The 20,794-nt window shown below is 51.0% G+C and overlaps 1 protein-coding gene and 1 long non-coding RNA gene across 4 annotated transcripts in view; both read left to right on the top strand.

Annotated features, from left to right (window-relative positions):
• LOC136792672 (uncharacterized) overlaps positions 1 to 17,630 on the top strand; it is a 390,674-nt gene extending 373,044 nt beyond the window's left edge. Inside the window, exons 11-12 of one of the 3 annotated variants that reach the window (XM_067014857.1) lie at positions 14,559 to 14,685; positions 15,857 to 17,630. In XM_067014857.1, the coding sequence (XP_066870958.1) occupies positions 14,559 to 14,685; positions 15,857 to 15,984 (255 nt within the window). In that variant the 3' untranslated portion in view covers positions 15,985 to 17,630. Of the gene's footprint in view, positions 1 to 292; positions 607 to 14,558; positions 14,686 to 15,856 lie in introns of those variants that run through there. The other 2 variants (XM_067014856.1, XR_010836810.1) reach the window with 2 other exon arrangements.
• Positions 4,330 to 8,080, top strand: LOC136792673 (uncharacterized). Its single transcript, XR_010836811.1, has 4 exons — positions 4,330 to 4,479; positions 6,687 to 6,781; positions 7,125 to 7,341; positions 7,755 to 8,080. It is a non-coding gene; the product is annotated as an uncharacterized lncRNA (long non-coding RNA).
• Positions 17,631 to 20,794: the final 3,164 nt, after the last annotated feature.

Here is a 20,794-nt window from a genome sequence, read left to right as displayed (position 1 = left end):
TTTTTTTTTTTTTGTGTGTGTGTGTGTGTTACGCGGGCCTCACTGTTGTGGCCTCTCCCTTGCGGAGCACAGGCTCCAGACGCGCAGGCTCAGCGGCCATGGCTCACGGGCCCAGCCGCTCCGCGGCATGTGGGATCTTCCCAGACCGGGGCACGAACCCGTGTCCCCTGCATCGGCAGGCGGATTCTCAACCACTGCGCCACCAGGGAAGCCCAATAACGCTTCCTTTTAAACACGGTTGTCGGGAAGGCACTGACCCGAGGCTCCCTCTCTCTTTGTTAAAAAATATTAGTAAGCATTGGAGAGGCGTTAAAGACAGAGTGACGTCAAGTTGAAGCTTTCTCCTTGATGAAGTCAGAAGAAAACGAGTGAGAAGTAACAATGGAATGAGTTTCTTTCTGTTCATGAGAAGCCACACAGAATAGCAGATGGTAGTTGGGATGGAGACCTGGGGGCCCAGCTGCTTGTGACTCACTAGCCATGTACGACCTTGGCCAAGGACTTAACTCTCTAGGCCGCGGTTAACCCATCTGTGAAATGGGGATGATAATAGTACCTACTCTTAAGGATTGATCTGACTGGGATAAAATGAACTAATGTCTGGAAAGCACCAGAACTGGCAAAAGATAAATGTTCTATCTGTGTTTCTTGAATAAATACACGAATGGGCCTAAATCCACCCTCTGTATTGTGTCATCATGAGGATATAAGAAGAGGCAGCGAGGTGGGAGCCCTGGCTGCCTGATCTCACTGAATGGATGGCCCCGGCCAGTCTCTTCCGTCATCTGTAAAATGGATGAGAAGGAGGGTTTCAGAGGGGAGAGCTGGACTAAATGACCTCTGTCTTACAGGGTCCATGAGCAGCCCAGGACCTGGACAGGCTATGTTCTCCCATGTATAGTGCCCGGCAGGACCTTTTGGGAAGCAGCCTGCAGCCCACTTCCGGCTTCCTCACACCCTGTCCCATCTGCCAACCCCAGTCCGATGCTCTGCTCCCGGAAGGGCAGAGCTTGGAGAGACTTCATCGTGGCCTGTAATGAAACTTTTCTCAAAGGCAGCCATGGTTTTGAAAAGAAAGGCAGTCACCATCAAAACTGTTTTCCAAACTGGAGTTTTCCTACATCGCAGATCGATATGGCTTTGCATCTTTTGAACAGCTATAAGACCTCAAGCCTCAGTCTCCCTATCTGCAAAATGGGGGCAAGAAATTATTATCTATATCTAACACTGTCATCCTACATCTAAAACCAGGGCCCGTGGTCCCTACAAGGACTCGTGCCAGTGAGCCAGCACCTTCTTGTGTGGGTCCAGTCTGTGCACACAGGAGGCACAGGTACCCACGGGGCTTGGTCGCAGAGCTGAACACATCTGGAGAAGCTCTGCCCAAAGGCACCCCTGGGGGAGGAGAGGACCATCACCTTCCTAAGCTAGAATCCTCTTGGTGAGCAGGGAGTAGGGGGTTGAGGGGCAGATGGGAACAGGCATAAGTTAATCATCTTCTGTCTTCCTAAAACCTAAAGGAAGATAGTTAAATTATCTCTGCAACACTTAATGTGTCTTTTTTTTTTTTTTTTTTTTTTTACAATCCAACTATCTTCCTTTCATAGATATTATTGCCCTCATTCTGCAGGTGGAGAAACCAAGGCACAAGGTTTTGAGGCATAACTAGCTGTTGTGAAAAAGCAAAGCCACACAGATCTGGGAGACTCTAACAGCCAAGAATTTCTCATGATGTGCATCCCACATGGATGTTTTTCCACCTTGTCTTCTAATGATAGCAGTGAATATGTGTCTGCCAGGCAATTTTCCAAGCACTTTATATCTACTGTCTCATTTTATCTTCACGACTGCTGGGAAGTGGGTACTTTTATTACCTTCAGCTTACATCCGTGGCAGCTGAGGTTCAGAGAGGTTAAGTAAGTAGCCGAGGGACACACAGCTGGAATGTGAGGAAGGCAGGATTCAACTCAGGGTCCCTGGAACCCTGAGACAACATTAACAATGAGTGTAGCCAGGGCTGTAAGTCTTCAAGGGTTGGGACCGCTCTGCCTTCATGCCCATGTCTAACACAGAGCCTGGCACAGAACACGCACTTTGCAAATATTTGTCAAATGAATTTTTAAAAAATGCACCAGTCTCCTGATCCTTAAAAATCTCAACTTATAAACAGATATGTCAGGGAGCAATTATTCACATTACTCAAGATGTCTTCATTTTATAAAAAGGATTTACATCAGAGATCCTTTAAATAGCAAGTCCTCCAGTGAATTTAAAAATATGTTTCAATTTATAGCTCAGGATTACACACATACTTTCAGAAGCCCTCACTTGAGTAATGGAATCTGGCATGAACGTCATTCATTCATCTAGCTTTTCAGCAAGCAACTACTGAGCACCTACTATGTACCAGTGCTCTTTAATGAGCCTGGGATTCAGCAGTAAACATCATGGCCCCAGCCCTCAAGGGGCACCAAGTCTGGTGGGAAAGGTGGAGAAATAAACCGAGGAGTGTTCCAATTGAGGAATGGATTGATGTTTTGGAAAAACAAAGGAGCCTTCTCTCCAGGCATGCTGGGTAAAGAGACTTCCATGAAGAAGGGCAATGTGAGCTGGGCCTTGTGAGATGAATAGGAGTTCACCACTTAGAAATACCCCCTGTATTGAACAATTTTCTCAATCTTGAGAAAATTGTTTTTATATATATTCAAGTCCGTAAGCAATATTGTTTCCAGGCAAGTGTGGTTGTGTCTCATCCTCATGTCAATACTTTCATACAATTTCTTTTGGTTGATTCTCAAAATCAAAACAATATGGTAAGATGAGAATGGCACAGAACTTTCCTTTTGTGTTATTTTATTTAAAAAGTAAAGCATACACACTATAAAAAACACAAGCAAGTGAGACCCCAATATGATCTCCCACCCCCAACATATCCAAAGTTAATAGTTCTATGTATATCTTTTGAGGTCTCTCTTTTGGTGAATGTGTAGTTTGTTTGAAAAAAAGAAAAAGTTTCCATGTCTTGCAACCAGCTCTTTCAAAAACTATGATATAACACAGGGAGAATATCTATCTATCAATATGTCATTCAACATTTTTCTACAGCCAGTCTTTAAATGGCTTTGGGCTTTGCCATTCATGTATATATTTTCTGACTAATTCCCTAGTGTCAGATAGCTAGGTTGTGTCCAGTTGCTTTCTCCTCATGTAAGTAATGCTGTGTGGAACATCCTTGTAGCCGCATCTATGTCATCATATTCATGTTCATTTTCTTTACTACCTCATCCCTGCCAAGTAACATCAAAGAATAGGCAAAGGGTAAGGCTCTGAGGGCCGGAGGCATGATCCCCATTTTACAAGAGAAAAAAATGGCTAGTCCAGGTTTCCGGAACCGGAGTGAGGTCTCCTGCCTTGTCAGCCCCAAACCTTCCCCTCTCACAGGTCCATCTGGGTCTTCTACCGTCAGAGGAAAACCAACCGCACATCCTCCAGAATCCTATGAGTAGGAGAAGGATTGGGCAGAGAGAGAGGGAGATATGAATTAATGCAGCATGGGTTTTTGTTTTTGTTTTTTTTTTGTTTGCTGTCCTGATCCTGTTTGGGGGCCTGGAGATGCAAACAGAGAAAGCTTGTCCAAACAGAGGCAAGCCCATGCAGTGTCTCACCCTCCATCCCAGCCTGGAGGTCTCCTGGCGATTAGAGGGGTGTCGCCTGAGCATCCCTTGTCAGACGCACAGGCTGGTCTGTTCAGGCAACCAGACAAGCAGCACTTACCGGGCTTCTGCTGATGGTGGTGCTGGGAGATGGGGCAGCAGATAGGCAGAAGAGGCTCTGTCCCAAACGGCACCTGAGACCTTGCGGGGGCCACAGGTGTGCTTCTGCCCTAGACTTCAGTTTCCCTGAATGCAGACAGGGTGTGGCGTGTGGAGACTGGCAAGGCTGGGGGTGCAGCTTTCCCAGCATGAGCCCCAAGTCCCAGCTGGGGCACCTTAGGAAAGTAGCTTAACGTCTCTGAACCTTCTTTAGGTCAACAGAGACTTAAGGGTGCCCCACTGTGTGTAGATGGACACTGGTTCCGGGGCTGGGGATGCAGAAGTGAACCAGCAGCCACTGCTCCCTGGGGGCTCACGTCCCGGTTGGGAGAGTCAGACAGTGAACAGACGGCTGCTAAGCAAATGACCAGGCAAGGAAATTGCCGGTGGTGATAAGTGCTCAGAAGGACAGAAATGCGACAAAGTGGCGGGACATGGCTGTGGGTGGGAGCTCTCTGAGGGCCTGGAGACACGCGGGTATCAACCAGGGAGCATAGAAATGCTCGAGCACAGGCCCCACCCCAGGGAGTCTGATGTAATCCCTCTGGGGCGGGGCCTGGGCATCAGCATTTTTAAAGGCGCTACAGAAGGTTCTAATGTGTACCCAGGGATAAGAAGTAGCGATTTCAGCTTCCGGGACATTTCAAGCAGGGGGTGCAGCAGAGAGGTGAGACTGGGTTTGTCCTGTTTCTGGAAAGGGAAGGAGAAGGGCAGGGTGGAGCAAACAGACTGAGCGGGGCGGGGTGGGGCGTGGGGGGACAGGGCGCGGCCAGGTGGTCACGTAGCTGGAGGAGAGAGACGGGACTCGCTTGCAGGCTGTCCACAAATGCAGAGCGCCTCAGCTGTCTGATTAGTAAATTGGGCTCACGAGGGTTCCAGCCTCAGTGCATTGTGAGAATTGAGACACCTGAGACCCAGAGAGTCAGCACCAACCATGAGAACGGCCCCAGGGGAAGCAAACGGAGGGGGTGGCCGGTGCTGGGCTGTAGGTTTGAGTTTGGGGTGATGTCTGGTATGTCCCCAGTGTATCCCACAGAAGACATGCCCGTCCAGATGCTCCTTAGCACAGGGCTTCCGAAGACACCATGGTTCTCCCGTTTTTCAAAACACAAGGCATGCCTGTACACTGAAGGCTCTGACAAGTCCTGCAGTCAAGAACTTTATTGAATCTGTTCCAACTTACAAAAGCAAGGCTGTTTCCACCTCCTCGTGCAGGAGCTAATGGAAATCTCATCACCGCTCAAGGGGGCCTTACCAGACTTTCCCTAAAGTGGTCCTCCCCTCCTCTACCCATCACACCCTGTTCTGTCACCCTGGGTTTTTTCCTTCATAGCATTGGTCACTAGGCGAATTTAGTCTGCCTGTTCGTTTGTTTACTGGTTTCATGCTTTCTCTCTCAGAAGGTAAGCACCATACGGGCAGGGACATGATCTGTCTTAACAACTGCATGATTCCTCGGTGTTTAAAAAAAGTTGTTCGTTGAATGCAGAAGTGGAAAGGTGGGAGGAAGAAAGAAGGGAGGAAGAAGAAAGTGGGAAAGGGAAAACAGGGTGGAAAGATGGGAGAGAGGGAGGGGGAGGGGGAGGGAGGAGGGAGGGAGGAAAGGAGGGAGATTAGAACTGGTGTTTCCCAAACACAGTTGGTTCCAAAATAATAATTACTATTATTATTTTGCCACATACCTGTTTATTGCACAAGGAATGCCACTCGAGACAGAAAGCAAAACCCACTGGCAGTGGTAGGCTGACCTTGTTACAGAGGGAAGGGACCAACGACAGTCAGAGCCCCAGACCCCTTTAGCACTAGTCCGTATACATACACCATCTGATTTACTTTTTAAAAATTTTCCGGCTTCTTACCTTCTCCCAGACAGCAGCAACCTGATGGCACACACGCGCCGGGCACCACATGGCGCTGTGTCACCGCTTTGCTGCCACAGCCCAGCCCGGAGTCTGCTGTTGGCACCTCACACCCACCCGGGTGGGTGCTCAGCCCGTCTGCCTCCTGCTCCGAGAGCCGTGGGTCCTTGGGGCATCAGCAGAACAGCAGGAGAGGCTGCAAAGCCCGCGGTAGCGCCCTAGATCTGCATGGAAACGTATGGATCTGAGAGGTGTGGGAGTCTGTCTTTTTTAAATTGCATCAAACCCTTCCCTTGCCTTGAGAGCGCTACATTTTTCAAAGCCACCCAACCCGATGCCAGCCGGCAGTTTGCCTTTCCCGTTCACCTGCCTTCAGAGCACCGAAAAATAATGAACCTCCCCCACCTCCCTTCCAGCCTGCAAAAGGCAGAAGGAAAACAAGCAGCCGCCTTCTTCCTAACCATTTAACATGTCTTGACGCCTTCTCTTCACCCAAAGAAGGAACTGGCTTTTTTTTTTTTTATTCCTCTTTTTGCAAGAGGTGTTAGCAGCATGCAGATCAAACCCTTTTATTCCCAGTTTCTTGTAAACGCCTGTGTTCTGGAACTTCAGAATACCACACAGGGAAGGTGAGGCTGGGTCCTATGGAAAACAAGACAAGGCACTGACTTGCAGATGGAAGGGTTTCCATCCATCCAGCCATCCAGCCATCCAGCCATTCATTCATTCATTCACTGAGTTCCTACTCTGTGCCTGGCACTGTGCCCTGGGCACCAGGAACACAGACACAAGTTGCAATGAAGCCAGCTTCAAGGAGACCACATTTCAACTTGCAGATGTGAACCCTGCATTATGTTTAGCAGGAAAGCTAGTTGGAACGCTCAATTAGCAAACGCTAGCCCAAAGAACGGTTTCAATGCCTGTAGGGAAAAATTGGAGAGGGAAGTGGGGGTGGGGAGCAAGGAGCCAGAAGTACCAGGCACGTTTGATTCAGGCCTCACCCTGTAACCTGCAGGTTGGCACGAATATTCCCATTTTACAGTTCTTGCTGATGGGAAAACTGAGGCCTGGAGAGACGAAGAGGCAGGACCAAGCTCACGCAGCAGGAAGGTGGGCATGGGTCCCCTGTGGGTGAGTAAATGGCCAGGATCACAATGATTATACTAAGCTCACAGCAGGGTGGGAGGGGGCATGAAGAGGGTCCCCAGCTTCATCTCATTTTACTCATAAGGACTATAATCATACAGTCCCCCAAGGAGGCTGGAGTAGGTTTTCTCATTGTCCCTGTTTTGCAAATGAGGCCATATAGGCTCAGAGAGGCTGTCGGTTTACTTAAGGTCACACAGCAGTAAGAAAACCTACCCCTGGATTGGTTTCAATGCTCCCTCCAACTCATCTCTCTCTCTCTCTCTCTCCCTCTCTCTCTCTCTCACACACACACACACACACACAGCTTCATTCCACCCACACCAGCACACCAGCCTGAGGACAATTTGAGCCCTGAGTGTGGCTTTTCCCGACAAAGCCAGCACTCAATTATTGGGAAGTGCCTCCCCCAGCCATTTCTGGATCCATTTGAGAAAAATAAATAAAGCTGGAGCCCGACTCTCCGGTGATGAGATGACAGCGTTGGATGGAGAAGGAGGTCAGATGGCTTTGCAATACCTCTGGTGAGAACACACAACCTTCCCTATGGCTAATGGGGTTCAGGTAACACTCCACTGGAGCCTGGGAGAAGTGCCCTCATTGAATCTGCATAAGAACTAAGCTTTCCCCACTCCTTCCTGTCCATTTGCTCCCGTTCCTTTTTTGTTATTGCAGCAGTGCCTCTCGGATGGTTCAGATGAGAGGAAGGTGACGAGAATAGAGGGGGCGATGCATATTTTAGAGTCAAATGGGGCCAGAGAAAAACAGTTTTCAAGAAAGGTGGGCTCTGTGTTAGGTCAGGTCAGCAAAGGGCTTTGCCTATGTAAGTCCCTATAGAACAACCGAGATAATTCATCTAGGCTGGGGCTGTCCCCAGCTGTCATCTCCCTTCCCCGACTCCTCCTTTACCTGAGGAGATGTTATTTTTGTTTTAAAGGGAGATTATGATCCTTCAAACAGAAATATTGCCTGCAAATTTGGAGTAAGCGGATAATGAGGCCACTCTGGTAATTTCACACTGATGACGAGAAACATCTACATGACTGACTGACAGTTGCCATAAGGAAACAGAAACCTCAGGAATCGCTCTGGGCTGGCTGGGGAGGGGTGGGGGTGGGGATGGGACTGATGCTGGAGCTCTTTGAAGGCTGGGGCGGGGCGGGGGGGGGCGGGAACCGGTGGCCCCATCACCCCTGCCCGCAATCTGTGGGGTCTTCACCACCTCGTCAGACATTCAAGCTGACAACTGCGCGAAATTGAAATTGTGGAGTTGATTAAATGATGTATTTAAGGCTTCATAAAAGGAGGAGGTGGGGTTGGGGCTGGGGGAGGGGGGAGTTGGAGAGATGAAGAGGGAGAGGGAGAGCGATGAGGAGGGGGGAGGAGAGAGAGGGACGGAGAGAGAAGGGGAAGGAGAGACGGAGAGAGAGGCAAGCAGGAAGCAGAGGGCGGAGGGCCGAGTTGGGGGCCGGGGTGCGCTCCCTCCGTCCCCTGCCTCTCTCCCCTGTAATGTGGGGAGGGTTTATCTCACCAGGAGCAGCAGGCTCAGTCACTGATCTAATCAAATTATTCAGCATTAAAAAACTGCCAAGACATTCCAGTACTTTAGCTTCCAGAGCCCCAGCTGGGATCAAATGCTAATCAACATCGCCGCGATATTTATTCCCACTGTCAGGCTGCTGCGTGTTTGTTTTCCGAGGGCTGCATACTAAAGCAGAGGAGCGAGATGGATCGGGCCAGTGGCGAGGGCATGAGAAGCTGGGCTGGTCAGGAGGAGGTGGGCAGGTCGGGCAGTTGGGGGGTTGGGCAGGAGAGGGAGGAACCCACAAGAAGAACCCACGGGGGTGGGGGGGGGGGAAGGTAGCCTTTAAATAGCTCCTCCTGGACACCAGCTAACAAGTCCTAAGAATCCTTTTCTGAGCAGCCTGTACCCACCCATCTGCACTCTCAGGGGGCAGGTGGCTTACCCTCTCTGAACTTCCATTCCCGCCTCTGTTACATGGGGCCCTGAAGCCCACCCCACTGGCATGCCGCAGATTCAATGAGAGGGGGAGGTGATAAAAAAGAGCAGGACCTGAGCATACCAGATGGTTGCAGAGCTAAGCCTTGGCTGTGTGACTTTGTCCAAGTTACTTAACCTCTCTGTGCCTTGGTTTCTTCCTTTATAAAGTGGGGATGATAAGAACAGGACCAATCCCGTGGGGTTATCTATTGTGACATTTAAGGGAGTTATTACACGGAAAGTGTTCAGGGAGCCTTCAATGGGTGTTAAGAATCATTCTTAGCTCTTAAGATTATTGCAAGGGTCAGACGAAATGATGCATGGGAAATTTCGCAGGGGAAGTGGAACAGAGGAGATCTGATGATGAAGGTGGAGATGGCCATCAGGAGGAAAGGATACATGTGTCTAACACTGTCACTCTGTAAAGGATGCTAAGCCCTTACCTTTCTCCAGCATCCCTCCCTGTATCCCCATCAGCAGGGCCTCCAGCCCAGGCAGAGAGGGACAGAATTCCCAGGATGCTCCAAGGCCTCTGGGTTCCTTCTCTGCAGGGCCAGCAGAAGCCAAGCGGAGAGGACAAGCCCAGATTCACCCTTCTCCTGGGATCCCACCCGGCCCTTGCCCACTCCCTGAAAGTCACAGTGTTGGGGGTGAGGGTGGAGGGGTGGCGGAAGACTAATTAATTTCCTTTGTTTTTCAGAGTTTCATTTTTAAATTACAGCCTTCCCTCCTCTCTAATAAATACTCAACAATTAAAGCTTTTTTTCCCAAAGTGTGATTTCAACATTTCAATGTCCCTCCCCTCCTGTCACCTTCACTGCCATAAACAGATTTGTAAAAACTGCTTTTGACGCCCCAGCTGCCATTAGCCACTTAAAATCCCGTAATTATCATCCTATCATGGGCCTGTTAACGAGCAGTAAAAATAAGGCCATTGAATATGGTAATTTATTCGTAAATTAGCCTAATGAGAATAGGTTTCAGACACTGTTTACTTGCGGTCTGCCTACTCCTGGCCGAGGCAGCGGTGACGGGAGTGATGTGCCTGGCAGGACAGCCTGGCGTGGGCAGCGAGCCCACTGGTGGCAATGCCCCCCTCCCCCACCATGGCTCTGCACCCACCTCCTTGATTCCCGTTCCCTCTATCAAGGCAGTGCCTGGCTCCTGTGGGCCATGGGATAGCGACAGCCCTGCCTGCCCCTCACCGGGCTCCAGGTGGTAAGACTGGGCCTTTGCATGAACGCCAGGGCCGGTGCTCAGTACTGACTGCTGCTGGGAAACACTTAGAAGCTGGGGGGCCTGGGGCACATCGCCGTGTAGCCCTCCGTTTTCTCATCTGTAAAATGGGATTATTGTGTCAACTAATGGAGCTATTCTAAAGGTCAGCTGAGGTATGTATAAATGCTTACAGCAGTGCCTGGCATATGGTAGGGGCTTTATGCATATGATTACGGTCATTAGAATTGTTAGGGCTTTAGCAAATAAAATCCGGAGCTCACCGACTTGCCCTTAGAATGGATCCCTACCGCACTTGGTTGAATTCCAACAAAAGCCTGAATCCCAACGGGAGCCGTGTCCACCTGGAACCACAGAATGTGACCTTATTCAAAACTAGGGCAATAATTAAGATGAGGTCATACTAGAGCAGAGGAAACTCTAAATCCTTGACTGGTGCCCATAGCAGAAGACTCAGAAAGCACAGAGAAGGCCACGGGCGGCAGAGGCCGGAGAGATGCGGCCACAAGCCAAGGAGTGCCTGGGGCCACCAGAAGCTGGAAAGGGCAGGAAGGCTCCTCCACTAGAGAAGGGATGTGAGTCAATGACGAGGCCAAGATTCTGGCCTCAACACCGGGGAGGATGAAGGTACCATTTTCTGAGATTTGGCTTTGGCTGAAATGTGGGCCGAGCAAGAACCTGGGGTCAGAGCCCCATCATAAGCCCAGGCTCTAACATTCAGTCCGGCTCCCTGAGGGCAGGAACTCCGTCCACTCAGCTCAGCGTAGCATATTTTGTGTGTAATTAATATTTATTGAGCAAATACCCAAACTTGCAGAGTTGTCGGGTCTTCCTCTCAACGGCGATGGGAAGTTTAACTTGGAGGGAGGGCAGCCTGTGCAAATTTAGGCAGCGAGAGGGTTAGACGGGAATGTGCATGGAAGCAAAGCGATGACCTCGGAGGCGGTTTCATTCAGTGCCCAGAAGGAATAAATAAAAGGCTGGAAGAATCAAGGGATCCCAAGTACAGCTATTCAGGTTGCTGACTGCATGAGGGTCTTGCAGAGCCACAGACCCTGGGGCAGGGCTAGGTCCACTTGAAGAAGGTGTTTCCATTTTCTGGAAGTGCCGTATGGGGCAATGCCTGACATGATAGGAAGCAGCCAGTGTTCCTGATCCCCGGAATCCAGCGCAGTAACCGATTACTACAGAGAACGTGTGCCCATTGGTCTTGCACTCTGAGACAGTCTCCCGTCTCTCCACCCTCAGGAGCCCTGGCACATAACTCCTCCCCTGAGTGGGGAAGATGGCCCAGCCCAGCTCACAGGGAAGGCAGCCCCCTTTGGAATCTCCTCTGAACCCAACCTTTTGGATGACTCAGTACTTTGCCCCCCGGATCATCCCAGGTCTCACAGAGGACAAGTATGCTGGTCCTAAGAGCCATCACTGCCTCTATTTCTCTCTGTGCAGTTCATTCTCCTACTGCCTCCCCTCCCTCCCCCCTGCCCACTCCTTTTCCTGCCCTGACCTGCTGACCCCCAATCACCCACTCAGGTTCGGCTTCCCATGCATCCCTTGCTGTCCAGGGCAGGTGCCGGGTGCGTGCAAACCCATCTTCTCAAGGACACCTTGCCGCAGCCCTGACCCTCTCATTTTCATGAGAGAGGAAAATGGGACTCAGAGAGGCCCAGTGACTAATGTGAGGTCACACAGCCCGGAGGGGGCAGAGCCATGGCTCAGACTGGAGTCCCTCGCCTTGTGGAGGGATTTCCCTCTGAGGGGGGCCGTCAGTCAGGAATAACAGCCCGTCCAAACACCACCACTGGCAGTGCATCCTAGAGCAATCTGTCCCCTTCAGCTGTGCAAGGAGAGTGGGACCTCACTTTGGATTTTATTTTCTCCTTGGGGTGCATGTTTTAGCTCAGGCTCTGCTCACACCTCAGCTCAGAAAAGGTCCCCATGAGGATGGAACGGGAGCAGTTGGAACCCAGATGAGATCTCTTCTCAAAACCGGAGGAGACGTGTGGCTTTGCCTTCCAAATCCATAAGCTTAAACCCCCATATATGCCGGTCCTTGTAAAAGTTGGGACCCTTGGGCAACATTTTTTAAAAATCACACAGCCTCTGCCCAAGGCAGCCCCACAATGCCCCTTTGTGGCCCCATCGCCTCAACTTCTGCTGGGGACCTGGGCCATTTTTCTTCCATCCTCTGACAGAGGCTGCGAGTTTTCAGGGGCTATGGTGATGAGGTTTCCAACCGACTTTTGACCAAACGGATTTCCAACTGCATTTGAAAAGGAAAATATCTTTCCAATGTACCAAATAATGAAAAATGACTGGGCGAGTTTATAACTGTTGATTTAGCCACCAAGATCCCCCCCTCCCCCACCAGCCCTGGTTCTCGGGAGGTTTTCATTGAGCATTAATTCACTCTCTTTCTCGGTGCGCAAAGAAATAGGCCCTTCTGAATCCATTCCGCAGCGCATTAGCTTCAAGGCCCGTTGGAAACGGTCTCGCATCTGCTCTTAATATACATCTCAGTGAACGGGGCGGGCGAGAGCTGGAACGGGGACCCGCAGCGTCAGGCAACAAACATCAGATCTCGCGCAAGCAGCATCCTGAGAAGCTGTTGCCTAGAACAACGACAGGACATAAGCAGGGGGTTTGGATTTTGCGGGGGGCCAGTGGGACACAGAAGTGGAGGGCCCCCTGGGTGAGCTAAGCCACACGTGAGCCCTTCAACCTACCCATGAAGCCACAAAGGAAGGTTTTCCTATCGTGCCACACCTTCAAAGCATGCAGAGAGCTTTGAAAAATCAAGGTGCCTGATGCTCAATGATGCCCAGCCACACCCCTGATCAATTACATCAGAATCTCCGGGAAAGGATCCCGGGAATCAGAGTTTTGTTTTGTGTTTAATCCCTGCAGGTGGTTCCATGTGTCACCAAGATCGAGAAGCAGTGAGCTAGGCTGCTGGACCAGTGGTTCTCAGAGTGAGTCCCCAGACCAGAACTATTCATTCTCTCGGCCATTCACTCCTCACTCACTCTGCTAGCTACTCATGTATTCAGCATGCAGTGTCCCTCCTAGGAGCCCAGCACTGTGTCAGGTAGTGGGCACCCAGTGATAAGTCAGATGTGGATTTTGCACTCAAGGAGCTTGCAGTCTCCATAGGGAATTTCCCAGATAATAAAGGCAAAGGTGAAGGTTATCCAAGCTAGGAAAGGGTTTTTGACCTGAGCCTTCCAAGAACAGCCTCCGTTTCTTCTCTGCCTACGTGCATCGAGCTGAGCCGCTAGCATCACTGCTAAGAAATTCACGTGTGCGTTCTCTTACTGATCCAACGTTCATTCCATAAACACTCCCTTAAGCATCTGCAGGGTGCCATACTCCATGCTAGAGGCTAGAGATTCAGAGAAGCCCAAGTCTCCCAGATTATAAACTGCAGAAGGGGGGAGGGCCCAGAGCAGACCATTCTTGTCGGTAGCTCCCTTAGTGAGAAATAGCAGCATGGTTCTTCCCAACCGGGCCAGACCCAGGGACCAGTCAGTTTCCTTCCTCACTCAGAGAGGCAGAAACATGCATGAGTCAAGACTATGGATTCTGTCCCGAGCAGCCTGCGTTTGCATCTGGCCTTTAGACCTACTAGCTTGTTGGCCTTGAGCAAGTTGCCTTATTTCTGCACACCTCAGTTTCTTGATCTGTCAAATGGGGATAAAAATGATATCTGCCTCGTTGGATTGTTATAAGAATTAAATGAGGATCAGCAAAGTGCTTAGAACAATGTCTGGCACACAAGTACGGTTAAGTCTTTGTTAGCTAAATCACAAACATTACTTTTGAAAACGTTGCTCAAAAATAAAATCCATTTTAAAACCAGATTGCTTTCCTTGTTCCATGGTGGCCATAGGGAATTCATTTTATAAAGGGAATAACTAGGGTAGCCGTGTGTTGAATTTGCGAGAAGTGAAGTAGGCATGCTGTTGGCTTCTGACAGTGGCTGGAAGGGAACTTTGCTGGGAGGTGTGGCAGGGTTGTTGTGAACTACCCGTCTCTGAAGGATCTGGAAGTCCCTTGACCTCACTTATTTTGCCTCCATTCCAGTCCGTCTTTTTTCCTCCTTTGCCCCCAAAGTTCTAGCAACACTGGGAGATGAGAAGGTGTTTTAACTGAGAGCTAGTAAGGGACAACATGTCCTGCTTTCTTAACATCTCAGGATGGAAAATATTAAGAACTTTTGTGAATCCGCAAGCCATGCCTGCTTTGAAAAATGTCTTCCCTGTACATTTCTCTCCACTTCCTGTACCTTTCCCTCCACTTCCTGTTTCACAGGAAGTGTTGAAACAAGAAGCAGTCGCCTCCCATCTTTTGGGCGGCTTCACCAAGGTGCTGTAATCATAAACACTCCCCTCAGCAGAGTCCTGGGCAAGGGCTACCCATCAATGCCTCACACCCAGTGACCCAGGACGATCTATAAGCATCACGGCCCAACAGATGATCCCAAACTTTTCACAATTATTACAGGTGTCAACAGATGGAAATCATGCCAGAAGCTGTGCTGAGATTCTGCCATCAAGATCCAAAAAGGAGCATTCTGCTTCCCGGCATTTCTTGCCAAGGATGATCTCAGATTCATCTGTTCCCTTTCACAGTGAGCAAAGGCCTTGGTTTTAATAAGGGTGTGGCTCCCCTTCTCGTGTTCCTGAAATTGGGCTGGGTGGGGATGCTGATCGCCAGAGCTGGGGCACATCCAGGGAAAAGTGTCATCATGTTGGCAGCTGGAAATGTCTGCTACCTACAAGGGTTTTGGCAACTCTCCTTGTGGTTCTGCTGTCACACAATTAGCTCTCTCCTGAGGGCCTCTGCCTGCCCCCATCTCCACGGACCCATTTATTTTTTTAACGTTGAACATTTATTCTGGGAATGCAGAGTTGGATGAGACACAGCCCTGTCTCGTGGAACTCACAGCTGGAACACAGGATGGGGGCAAGTGAACAAATAAACAGGCAGTTAAACACGGTGGGAGGAAGCATGACCCTGGAGGCAGGGGTGCATAAAAGCATGGGAAGAGGCATTAACACAGACTGGAGAATTAGGGAAGGTTCTGTGGGCACAGGGGTCCGGTGTAGCATCTCTATCAGCACTTGCCTGCATCCCTCAGACCTCCTTGATTCATTGTGCCCAGCTGCTGCAGGTATCTTTGAGTCTGAGGGATTGTTCTAGAGATCCACAAGGTAGGTGACAAGTGCCAGGGAATTCACCATCCCCAACACAGCGCCACCCTCACTCTTGGGAGATGGTGTATTAATACCCCAGCTCCCTCACTCCTCGAGTGGGATGACGCTGAAGCTGGTGTTTTATGGTGTTTTCTAGAATTTCTCTGCAGGATCCAGCTCCAGTCACCCTCTGTGACAACTGGCTTTATAACATACCCTTCATTACCTGCCTCACTTTCCCACTCCCCTATGTGGATATCCTGGGATCCCTTCCCCAAAATACTACCTGGTGTGGAATCCTTCAAGTTGGCTTCTGGGGAAGATTCAGACTAAGTTTGCGGGGAGGAGAGCGATGTGGTCAGGTTTGGGTTTCTGAGAAGGGCTGTTCTTTTGATCCGTGTAGCTGGGAGGAGTCTCAGAGTTGCACTTTCGTGTCTCAGAGTGGACAGGTTAGACAAGATAGCAAGTCACGATCTGCCCGGACACTAGGATGAAGCTCAACCTTCCAGACCCGGAAATGCTAAGAATGTTCCCCTCTGTATCCCAGAGAGCATTCCTCTCCTCCCTTGAGCCTTATAATCCCCATGAGGCAATTTTTTTTTGCAGATGGAAACCCTGAGGTCTGGGGCTGGGGGACATGTGACTCGCCCACGGTCACTCTGCTGTCACCGGGTAGAGACAAGATTGAGGCCAGGAAGACCCAGCTCCCAGGCAGCTGGATGGGCATATTTTGAGGAGGAAACTGAGGTGCAGAGAGGGCAGTGATCTACTCAAGGAGACTTCTGGACCCAAGACTACTCAGAACCTGGTGGGCCCTGAGCACCTGCTCTATCAAGTGCATGCCAAGGTCTGACTGTGGACATCCCTGTCTGCTCTGTTCTCCGAAATGATCAACAGAGGCCCTCCAGTGTCCCTTACGTGGCCAGGTCCCTAGCGTGTCTCATGATTTCAAAGGAGCACTAACCATTACTAGAGAGGAAGAAAGAAGGGGAGGAAAAAGGAGGAGGAGAAGTAGGGAAAGAGGGAAGGAAACAAGTCTCCGAAGCGTCGTGGGCCAGGGAGGTGAGTTAGGATGTGAACAAGCTGTCTTCTGTCCCCGTTTCCAACCCCTGAGAGCTTTGCATCTAGCAACAGGTTCCTAGATGTCTCAGTGCCTTGGATTTCTTATTCACCCAGTGGGAGTCTGCTTACTCCATTCTTGAACAACCATAGCAGCAACGTGGATGACAGCCACAGCACTTCTGTAGGGCTCGCTCCATGCCTGGCCCTGTTCTAAGTACTTTGTGATCTTGGCTCACTGGAGGCTCCAGATGACCCTGGGAGAGAACATGACCCTAGCCCTAACGCTATCTCCTTTTACAGATGGGAAAACTGAGTCACGAGCGTGCTCAAGTCACTTTTGCAAGGGCCACAGAGCTAGGGGGTGGCAGCCCTGGAATGTGAGCACAGGGTTGGGGTTTGTGGCCACCAGGCCACACCGCCTCTGTTCTCCCACCAGGCAGCAGGCTGATGGGGCCACAGGCAGCTGGATGGGAGGACATTTGCATGAGAGCCTAGCACGGTGCTGAGCACACAGTAGATGCTCAGGACACGCTCCTTGCCTGGCCTGCTTGCTTCAGTCCCTAAGAGCCAGGCTTCTGAATCCATGGCACCCTCCCCTCACCCAGGGCATCTCTTAATTTAAATACAGCCTTGCCCTGTCCCTATTAGGATGACCAGTCCCAGCAGCAGTTCTGGGCCTGCACCTTGGCCAACCCGTGGGCGCCCAGCACCCCATCATCATTCCGCTGCCTTCCAGCAGAAATTATAACCACTTTGAGTCAACCCCAGCCTCCACGCCGAAGGAAAGCGATTGAGGTCAGGAGAGGCAGACAGCCTACCCATCACGGCCGCTGTGGCCATTCCTCACGCGGTGACATGCAATCTTCTAACGAGGGTCACCTCTGGAGAAGCGATTCCTCCAAGCTCAGAACGAGTGCCAAATTGCAGCTTTGCCGGATAATCACGTGGAACACATCGAAAATAGCCGCCTCCGTGATAAATCGTTAACCAAAGCAGCCCCTTCCTCCAGTATAACCAAGAACGCAGTTACTGTAAATACATTAACTTATTCGAGCTGCAGCACATGGCCCGGGGAGCCGGCGGGGGAGCAAAGAGCAAATCCCAGCCAGCCTGGGAGGGAGCAGTGCGTGGGGGGAATTGGTCAGCCAGGAAAAGGAAGAGGTAAGCAAAGGCGCCCAGGACAGAAGAACCCACTGCTGGTCCCGAGGAGGCTCCATCCCGGGGAGATGTGGCTAGAAGGGGACTGGGCGATCTACATCGTGCTGTCCCTCTGTGCCCCCACGGAATCTGTGAATTAAGACTGGATCGAAGCAAGAAGCGTCCGTGTGTCTTCCTGCTCGCGTGAAAATCAGTGGTGTGGCAACTCCAAACTCTACCGGATGAGTGTGTCTGGGCAGTGGGGGAGGAGAGGAGAGAGAGAAAAGGGAGAAAGACAGAGGGACGGGGAGGGAAGAGGGACGGTAAGAGGCAGAAATATGAATGAGAAACAGGCCAGAAAATGGAGGAGGTGATCTGAAGACGGAAAGAAAGGGGAGGGAAAAGAATGATACAGAAAGAAAACAGGCTGAAGGAGACAGGAGAGGAGGACAGAGGGACAGGGAAAGTGCGGGGAGAGAAAGAGAGGAGAGGGCAACAGTCTTCTCCGGAAGGCTGGGTTTTGTTTCCGCCGAGAAGAGAAATCGTTCTTTGTTATCAAAAGCCTTGAGTGACACCAGCAGACCCCCGGACCCCCTCTCCAGCACACCAGCACCACGACTAGTGCGAGCATACACACACACACACACACACACACACACACACACACACACACGTGCGCGCGCGCCGCCCACAATCAGTCCCCTCCCCCCACCCCCAGCACTGAACACAATTCAGTCCCAGAAGAGAAGGAGCGGTAAGTGGTCCTCGCCAAAGGAAACAGGCCCAAACCGGACTGGGGATGGGTGTGGGGGAGGGGCGGGCGGAGGAGGCAGCCCAGGTCAGGGGCCCCGAGAGGACAGAGACGCAATTGGAAGGAGAAAGAACCTGGAGCCCCCGAGGCAGGGCCATAGCCCTCCCCGCAGCCCCAGGCCTGCCTCTTCTTCATCTGAGCATCAGGGTCCAATCTTCATGGTCCACGGGCCCCTGCTACCTAGGGAGAGTGCAGGACACCAGCTTCAAGAGGGGAGACACCTGTGCAAGGAGCGGCCAGTTCTGGGCCAGAAGCTGAGCTGCAGCCCCCCCCCCCCCAGTGCCTCCCTGCTGAAGTGGGTGGGCAGCTTCCGGCCAACCTTTCGCCTCTTTCCCTCTCGCCGCTCCTGCCACCTCCCAATAATTTGCCAGAATTAACAGATTTATGGCAGCGCGCTGGTTTGGATCAACTTTTCGTATGTGCTTTGCGAGAGAAAAACATTTTCCTCTTCCCCGACTTTCTGTTTGCCCATTAATACATTCCATATTTGCTGGTGCTTAATGACTGTTCATAGAGAATGTTGTTGTTGTGATTAAGGGTGCCAGGGTTCTCGCAAGTACAAACACACCAAAACCATAAAAAGGGCAATTAATTCTTTTACAAAATGCAGGAGAGTGGGAGACAATGGATGCTCTGTTTACAGAAAAGCAAGTGCAGAAGACAGATGGGTGTCAGAGGTGTGCTTACAGGGCGGTGATGTCTCCTGTAAACCACTGGGAAGATGTCTCCCAGCAGATTCTCGGTCATCGAGAGGCTGTGTGTCAACCACTTACGATAAGCCCGATCCTGGGCTGGTCACTGGAGGAAGCCACAGCGTGTGGGTGAGGGGGATATTCTAGCCGGGATGGAAATTCCGTCTCTGGATAAGGCACCTACCGCCTCTGAACCTTGGTTTACTCATCTGCAAAATGGGAGGCTGAACCCACAGAGTGGCTGTGATCTTTCAAGAGGAAGATGTCTATCAAGGGCTTAGTTGGGTGATTGGCACATAGGCGTATGAGAATGACCTGGTTCCTCATTAACTCACGCGTTTATGGACTGCCTTCCTGGATCAGGTTGTGGACTGGGTTCCGAGGGTACGGTGGTGAGAAGGAGGTACCAGTCCCTGCTTGTGTCGAGCTGATGTTCTAAGACTGGGAGTCAGAAACTCTAAGCCTCTAAAACCGTGATGTGTCCTAGAGTGACAAATGCTCGCAGAAAAGTACAACAAAGTAAGAGAATAAAAATGTCCTGGTGGGCTATGTCAGACAGCGGACGGTGGAGGGGACCGAAGTGGGGAAGGGACAGGCAGGGGACTTGAGCAGAGACCGAGCAGGGTGAAGGGTGAATTTTGTTTCTCAATCCCTTTCATCTTTCCTAAAAACACGTTTAACACGCCCTTGAAGGACCAGGGAGAGACGGCCATGCATGAGCAACTGGGACATGTTTTGGGAGTCGTGAAAAAAAAAGGTCAGGACACACTCAGTGAATGTTTCCTGCCTCCTGGCATTCAGAGTCGTGGGGGGCTGGGGTTCAGGCCATAAACTAACCCAGACACTGTGATGATTTCATCACAAACTCTGGCAGGTGCCACAAGGAAGAAGCAGTGAGCTCTGGGACGTGCAACAGGGGCCTGACCGGAAGTGACAATGGAGGTGAACTTGGAAAGATGAGGAGGTGGTAGGGAGGTGATAGGAGGGTGAGAGAGGGAAGAGCATCCCTGATGGAAGGAACAGCATGTGCGTGGGCCAGGCCACTGGGAAAACAAAACACACGGGCTCTGTTGTCAGACCCAGGTTCAAGTCCCTGACCCACCACGTCCCAGCTGTGTGACCTTGGGCAGGTAGCTTAGGGTCTCTGAGCTTCAAGGTTCTCACCTGTAAAGTGGCCTCACTGAGGCTCCACTGGGCTGTCCTGAGGACCTGAGTAAGGGAAGCGTTTAGCAGAGTGAAGTCCTAAACCAAGGCTGGTTTCTTGCAGAATTATCAGATCTGGGGATGGGATGGGCTCCAGGCAGTGGTCAAGACATTGGCATCCAGTTCCTGTGCTCTCTGTCACCTTGCCTCCATAAATGAGGGGTTTCTGTCCCTATTTTAGGAAAGTAACATTCAATCCACAGAATGGATATTGATCGAGTGTCTCCCATGTACCCATCAACGGACTTAGGAGCTAAGGTGACCTGGTCCCAGTGGCCTCATCCTGGACGCCTCTCTTTGGCTCACACTCCGCACTCAGCTAATGTTTTTGCTTCCAACTTCATAATTTGTCCAGAGTCCAAACACATCTCAGCGCCACCAGAGCCACTACCCAAGCCCGGGCCACCGTCACCTCTTGACAGGGTTATTGCAGAAGGCTCCAAATAACTTCCTGTTTTCTGCATTACACCCCACAGTCTAACTGAAAGCTAAGATGTACATCAGGACATTACTCCTGCACTCCAGGCCCCCCAATGCATCCCGGCTCCCTACATCCCGTTCCCCCCACTGCAGCCTCGCTGGTGCAGTCGGCCCCGGGGCCTTTGCACTTACTGACCCATCAGCCTGGAATGCTTCTCC

This window comes from Kogia breviceps, chromosome 15, assembly GCF_026419965.1.
Source record: "Kogia breviceps isolate mKogBre1 chromosome 15, mKogBre1 haplotype 1, whole genome shotgun sequence".
NCBI lineage: Eukaryota > Metazoa > Chordata > Mammalia > Artiodactyla > Physeteridae > Kogia > Kogia breviceps.
This window is presented reverse-complemented; position numbering and strand designations above follow the sequence as displayed.